At 59.9% G+C, this 7,931-nt stretch overlaps 1 protein-coding gene across 1 annotated transcript; it reads right to left on the bottom strand.

Moving 5' to 3' along the window:
- Positions 1 to 348: 348 nt before the first annotated feature.
- LOC149427733 (TBC1 domain family member 20-like) lies at positions 349 to 5,627 on the bottom strand (the record flags this gene model as incomplete). Its single annotated transcript, XM_089667722.1, has 3 exons — positions 349 to 704; positions 1,040 to 1,224; positions 5,424 to 5,627. Coding segments are annotated over 3 exons (621 nt in total), but the record flags the coding sequence as incomplete, so codon positions are not given.
- Positions 5,628 to 7,931: the final 2,304 nt, after the last annotated feature.

Here is a 7,931-nt window from a genome sequence, read left to right as displayed (position 1 = left end):
CCCCTCCCGTCCTTCCCCATGACGTCCTCACCCCTCCCGTCCCTCTCCATGACGTGCTCACCCCTCCCGTCCCTCTCCATGACGTGCTCACCCCTCCCGTCCCTCTCCATGACGTCCTCACCCCTCCCGTCCCTCTCCATGACGTGCTCACCCCTCCCGTCCCTCTCCATGACGTCCTCACCCCTCCCGTCCCTCTCCATGACGCCCTCACCCCTCCCGTCCTTCTCCATGACGCCCTCACCCCTCCCGTCCCTCTCCATGACGCCCTCACCCCTCCCTCCCCATGACGTCCTCACCCCTCCCGTCCCTCCCCATGACGTCCTCACCCCTCCCGTCCCTCCCCATGACGTCCTCACCCCTCCCGTCCTTCCCTTATGACGTCCTGTATCAAGTGTCCTTGCTTCCTTATGAAGTCCATCTCCTCTCATCCTTCCCAATGTCACAGGCCTGCACCCCTCCTCCTTACCAGATGTCAGAAAAGTCCCAGCAGCAGGTCGGGGCCCCACTCCAGAGCCGTCTGAGTAACGGCCAGAGCCGCCGCCCCCAGGGAGGCAGACAGACCCCACACCGCGAATTTCACCAAGGTATTCTGGGAACGCATGAGCACAATGTCTGACTGTGAAGGATTCTGTGGGCGGAGCTTGGAATCTGGGCGTTGCTGCGAGGCCGAGATCTGCAGGGAGCGGAAGGAGGCGGCGGAAATGCTGAAATATGAGAAGAGGATGTAACTGTATATTACTGCCCCCCTCTGGTCACACCTATATTACCGCCCCCCTCTGGTCACAGCTATGTTACCGCCCCCCTCTGGTCACACCTTCTATATTACCGCCCTCCTCTGGTCACACCCAGTACTGTATACACCAACTATATTACCGCCCCCCACTGGTCACACCTCCTATATTACTGCCCCCCTCTGGTCACACACAGTACGGCTGGAAACACCACCTTTGGCCACTCCTACTCTAGATATACCCCTTCCTAGGCTATGTCCTATCCACATGCGGCTTATTAGACTCCACCCACTCCATACGGCTCATACCTCTTCAGTCTCTGGAGTGAGGCGTGTCTCTCCACTTCACAGGGCGGGTGTTTCTGGAAGAAGGCGTGGCTGCGGGCGATGAGGGTCTCATAGGGGAAGTGAGGGGGGATGTGGGAGAGCAGCTGATGGATGGAGGGCGTGTCACAATCACATCGTAAGATCTCCGCCTCCCTCATCAATACCATCTGAAGGATCAGAAGACAGACCATGTGACCAACTCTGTATGTATACCATGTGATCTCACTACACCCCTCCCCTCCACAGCTCCACCTCTCACCACACCCTCCCCTCCACCTCTCACCCCTCCCCTCCCCTCCACCTCTCACCCCTCCCCTCCACAGATCCACCTCTCACCACACCCCTCCCCTCCACCTCTCACTACACCCCTCCCCTCCCCTCCAACTCTCACCACACCCCTCCCCTCCCCTCCAACTCTCACCACACCCCTCCACCTCTCACCCCTCCCCTCCACAGATCCACCTCTCACCACACCCCTCCCCTCCACCTCTCACCCCTCCCCTCCACAGATCCACCTCTCACCACACCCCTCCCCTCCACCTCTCACCGCACCCCTCCCCTCCACCTCTCACCCCTCCCCTCCACAGATCCACCTCTCACCACACCCCTCCCCTCCACCTCTCACCCCTCCCCTCCACAGATCCACCTCTCACCACACCCCTCCCCTCCACCTCTCACTACACCCCTCCCCTCCACCTCTCACCACACCCCTCCCCTCCACCTCTCACCCCTCCCCTCCACAGATCCACCTCTCACCACACCCCTCCCCTCCACCTCTCACCCCTCCCCTCCACAGATCCACCTCTCACCACACCCCTCCCCTCCACCTCTCACCCCTCCCCTCCACAGATCCACCTCTCACCACACCCCTCCCCTCCACCTCTCACTACACCCCTCCCCTCCACCTCTCACCACACCCCTCCCCTCCACCTCTCACCCCTCCCCTCCACAGATCCACCTCTCACCACACCCCTCCCCTCCACCTCTCACCCCTCCCCTCCACAGATCCACCTCTCACCACACCCCTCCCCTCCACCTCTCACTACACCCCTCCCCTCCACCTCTCACCACACCCCTCCCCTCCACCTCTCACCCTCCCCTCCACAGATCCACCTCGCACCACACCCCTCCCCTCCACCTCTCACCCCTCCCCTCCACAGCTCCACTTCTCACCACACCCCTCCCCTCCACCTCTCACCCCCTCCCCTCCACAGATCCACCTCTCACCACACCCCTCCCCTCCACCTCTCACCCCTCCCCTCCACAGATCCACCTCTCACCACACCCCTCCCCTCCACCTCTCACTGCACCCTCCCCTCCACCTCTCACCCCTCCCCTCCACAGATCCACCTCTCACCACACCCCTCCCCTCCACCTCTCACCGCACCCCTCCCCTCCACCTCTCACCGCACCCCTCCCCTCCACCTCTCACCCCTCCCCTCCACAGATCCACCTCTCACCACACCCCTCCCCTCTACCTCTCACTACACCCCTCCCCTCCACCTCTCACCACACCCCTCCCCTCCACAGCTCCACTTCTCACCACACCCCTCCCCTCCACCTCTCACCGCACCCCTCCCCCTCTCACTGCACCCCTCCCCCTCCACCTCTCACCCCTCCCCTCCACAGATCCACCTCTCACCACACCCCTCCCCTCCACCTCTCACTACACCCCTCCCCTCCACCTCTCACCACACCCCACCCCTCCCCTCCCCTCCACAGCTCCACTTCTCACCACACCCCTCCCCTCCACAGCTCCACTTCTCACCACACCCCTCCCTCCACCTCTCACCGCACCCCTCCCCTCCACCTCTCACTGCACCCCTCCCCTCCACCTCTCACCCCTCCCCTCCACAGATCCACCTCTCACCACACCCCTCCCCTCCACCTCTCACTACACCCCTCCCCTCCACCTCTCACCACACCCCTCCACAGATCCACCTCTCACCACACCCCTCCCCTCCACCTCTCACTACACCCCTCCCCTCCACCTCTCACCACACCCCTCCCCTCCACCTCTCACCACACCCCTCCCCTCCACCTCTCACCACACCCCTCCACAGATCCACCTCTCACCAAACCCCTCCCTCCACCTCTCACTACACCCCTCCCCTCCACCTCTCACCACACCCCTCCCCTACACCTCTCACCACACCCCTCCACAGATCCACCTCTCACCACACCCCTCCCCTCCACCTCTCACCCCTCCACAGATCCACCTCTCACCACACCCCTCCCCTCCACCTCTCACTACACCCCTCCCCTCCACCTCTCACCGCACCCCTCCCCTCCACCTCTCACTACACCCCTCCCCTCCACCTCTCACCCCTCCCTCCACCTCTCACTACACCCCTCCCCTCCACCTCTCACCCCTCCCCTCCACAGCTCCACTTCTCACCACACCCCTCGCCTCCACCTCTCACCCCTCCCCTCCACAGATCCACCTCTCACCCCTCCCCTCCACAGATCCACCTCTCACCACACCCCTCCCCTCCACCTCTCACTACACCCCTCCCCTCCACCTCTCACCACACCCCTCCCCTCCACCTCTCACCACACCCCTCCCCTCCACCTCTCACTGCACCCCTCCCCTCCACCTCTCACCGCACCCCTCCACAGATCCACCTCTCACCACACCCCTCCCTCCACCTCTCACTACACCCCTCCCCTCCACCTCTCACTACACCCCTCCCCTCCACCTCTCACCCCTCCCCTCCACAGATCCACCTCTCACCACACCCCTCCCCTCCACCTCTCACCACACCCTTCCACAGATACACCTCTCACCACACCCCTCCCCTCCACAGATCCACCTCTCACCACACCCCTCCCCTCCCCTCCACCTTTCACCCCTCCCCTCCACAGATCCACCTCTCACCACACCCCTCCCCTCCACCTCTCACCACACCCCTCCCCTCCACCTCTCACCACACCCCTCCCCTCCACCTCTCACCACACCCCTCCCTTCCACAGCTCCACTTCTCACCACACCCCTCCCCTCCACCTCTCACCACACCCCTCCCCTCCACCTCTCACCACACCCCTCCCTTCCACAGCTCCACTTCTCACCACACCCCTCCCTCCACCTCTCACCACACCCCTCCCCTCCACCTCTCACCACACCCCTCCCCTCCACAGCTCCACTTCTCACCACACCCCTCCCCTCCACCTCTCACCACACCCCTCCCCTCCACCTCTCACTACACCCCTCCCCTCCACAGCTCCACTTCTCACCACACCCCTCCCCTCCACCTCTCACCACACCCCTCCCCTCCACAGATCCACCTCTCACCGCACCCCTCCCCAGATACACCTCACCACACCCCTCCCCTCCACAGATCCACCTCTCACCACACCCCTCCCCAGATACACCCCTCCACAGCTCCACCTCTCACCACACCCCTCCCCTCCACAGCTCCACCTCTCACCGCACCCCTCCCCTCCACAGATCCACCTCACCCCTCCCCTCCACAGATCCACCTCTCACCGCACCCCTCCCCTCCACAGATCCACCTCTCACCGCACCCCTCCCCTCCACAGATCCACCTCTCATCGCACCCCTCCCCTCCACAGATCCACCTCTCATCGCACCCCTCCCCGACACCTACATATCCACCACACCCCTCAACATCCCACACCCTCCAAAACATCTCCCACCACACCCGGACACCCCTGCCTCCCAACACATGTAGCAGCCAAAAAAATTTCCCCCTTCCAATCATCGACCCCCCCCCATCATTCACCCAGGTGTACCAGCGACCCCCCCATCATTCACCCAGGTGTACCAGCGACCCCCCCCCATCATTCACCCAGGTGTACCAGCGACTCCCCCCCCTCAGCATTCACCCAGGTGTACCAGCGACCCCCCCCTCAGCATTCACCCAGGTGTACCAGTGACCCCCCCCCCCCTCAGCATTCACCCAGATGTACCAGCGACCAACCCCCCCCAGCATTCACCCAGGTGTACCAGTGACCCCCCCCCCCTCAGCATTCACCCAGGTGTACCAGCGACCCCCCCCCTCAGCATTCACCCAGGTGTACCAGCGACCCCCCCCCCTCAGCATTCACCCAGGTGTACCAGCGACCCACCCCCCAGCATTCACCCAGATGTACCAGTGACCCCCCCCAGCATTCACCCAGGTGTACCAGCGACCCACCCCCCAGCATTCACCCAGATGTACCAGTGACCCCCCCCAGCATTCACCCAGGTGTACCAGTGACCCCCCCTCCCCCCAGGTGTACCAGCGACCCCCCCCCCCTCCCCCCAGCATTCACCCAGGTGTACCAGCGACCCCCCCCCCTCCCCCAGGTGTACCAGCGACCCCCCCCCCCCCCAGCATTCCTCCAATCACAACACATACAGTACCTGTGTGGCACAGTAGACAGGCATCAGCGGGTGGGAGGCCAGGAAGAAATCGTACAAACGCAGAACATGCTGAAAGTCGCTGAGAACATGTCCGTACCACGTGATGAGCCAACTGAGGGCGAAGATACACCCCACCTCCGACCTGGGGGAGAGCGACACGCGTGTATTATTACCCAGGAGGAGAAGATACACCCCACCTCCGACCTGGGGGAGAGCGACACGCGTGTATTATTACCCAGGAGGAGAAGATACACCCCACCTCCGACCTGGGAGAGAGCGACACGCGTGTATTATTACCCAGGAGGAGAAGATACACCCCACCTCCGACCTGGGAGAGAGCGACACGCGTGTATTATTACCCAGGAGGAGAAGATACACCCCACCTCCGACCTGGGAGACAGCGACACGCGTGTATTATTACCCAGGAGGAGAAGATACACCCACCTCCGACCTGGGGGAGAGCGACACGCGTGTATTATTACCCAGGGGGAGAAGATACACCCCACCTCCGACCTGGGGGAGAGCGACACGCGTGTATTATTACCCAGGAGGAGAAGATACACCCCACCTCCGACCTGGGGGAGAGCGACACGCGTGTATTATTACCCAGGAGGAGAAGATACACCCCACCTCCGACCTGGGGGAGAGCGACACGCGTGTATTATTACCCAGGGGGAGAAGATACACCCCACCTCCGACCTGGGAGAGAGCGACACGCGTGTATTATTACTAAGGGGGGCGAATACAGTGCAGGAAATGTGTATTTGCTCCCCTGCTGATGGTGAATGTTCGCCCCTCACACAGAAACGATCGGTCTAACAATGGAATGTTCGCCCCTCACACAGAAATGATCGGTCTAACAATGGAATGTTCGCCCCTCACACAGAAACGATCGGTCTAACAATGGAATGTTCTCCCCTCACACAGAAATGATCGGTCTAACAATGGAATGTTCGCCCCCACACAGAAACGATCGGTCTAACAATGGAATGTTCGCCCCTCACACAGAAACGATCGGTCTAACAATGGAATGTTCGCCCCTCACACAGAAATGATCGGTCTAACAATGGAATGTTCGCCCCTCACACAGAAATGATCGGTCTAACAATGGAATGTTCGCCCCTCACACAGAAAGGATCGGTCTAACAATGGAATGTTCGGTGTAACACTGAGAGACAGAATACAACAACAAATTCAGCAGAAATACGTCTAACAAATGATGACGGATCTGCATGTTCATGAGGGAAAGAAGGATTTGATCCCCTATCATTCAGCAGGATTTCTGGCTCCCAGGTGTCTCTCATACAGGTAACAAGCTGAGATTAGAAGCAGTCTCTTAAAGGGAGTGCTGCTAATCTCATTGTGTTCCCTGTATAAAAGACACCTGTCCACAGGAGCCATCAAACCATCAGATTCCAAACTCTCCACCATGGCAAAGACCAAAGAGCTGTCCAAGGATGTCAGGGACAAGATGGTAGACCTACACAAGGCTGGACTGGGCTACCAAACTATGGCCAAGCAGCTTGGTGAGAAGGTGACAACAGTTGGTGCAATCATTCACAAATGGAAGAAACACAAAACAAGTGTCAGTCTCCCTAGGTCTGGTGCACCATGCAAGATCTCACCTCGTGGAGTGTCAATGATCATGAGAACAGTGAGGAATCATCCCAGAACTACACGTGAGGATCTTGTCAATGATCTCCAGGCAGCTGGGACCACAGTCACCAAGAAAACAATTGGTAACACACTACGCCGACAAGGACTGAAATCCTGCAGTGCCCGCACGGTCCCTCTGCTGAAGAAAGCCCATGTCCAGGCCCGTCTGAAGTCTGCCACTGAACATCTGAATGATGCCGAGGAGGACTGGTGGGAAGTGTTGTGGTCAGAGGAGACCAAAATCCAGCTCTTTGGCATCAACTCAACTCACTGTGTTTGGAGGAGGAGGAATGCTGCCTATAACCCCAAGAACACCATCCCAACTGTGAAACATGGTGGTGGAAACATTCTGCTTTGGGGGGGGTTTTCTGCTAAGGGGACAGGACAGCTGCACCGCATCAAAGGGACGATGGACGGGGCAATGTACCCTCAAATCTTGGGTGAGAACCTTCTTCCCGCAGCCAGGGCATTGAAAATGGGTGGTGGATGGGTGTTCCAGCATGACAAGGACCCAAAACACACGGCCAAGGCAACAAAGGAGCGGCTCAAGAAGAAGCACATTAAGGTCCTGGAGTGGCCTAGCCAGTCTCCACACCTTCATCCGATGGAAAATCTGTGGAGGAGCTGAAAGTTCTAGTTGCCAAACGTCAGCCACCAAACCTTAAAGACTTGGAGAGGATCTGCCAAGAGGAGTGGGCCAAAATCCCTCCTGAGATGTGTGCGAACCTGGGGGCCAACTCCAGGAAACATCTGACCTCTGTGATGGCCAACAAGGGATTGGCCACCAAGTACTAAGTCATGTTTGTGAAGGGGATCAAATCCTTCTTTTCATCTCTCTCTTTCCTCCTCTCG

This window comes from Staurois parvus, unplaced genomic scaffold (assembly GCF_062004578.1).
Source record: "Staurois parvus isolate SC_StPar_1 unplaced genomic scaffold, SC_StPar_1.0 ptg003536l, whole genome shotgun sequence".
NCBI lineage: Eukaryota > Metazoa > Chordata > Amphibia > Anura > Ranidae > Staurois > Staurois parvus.
Note: the sequence above shows the minus strand (reverse complement) of the source record. Positions and strands in the feature narration are given on the sequence as shown.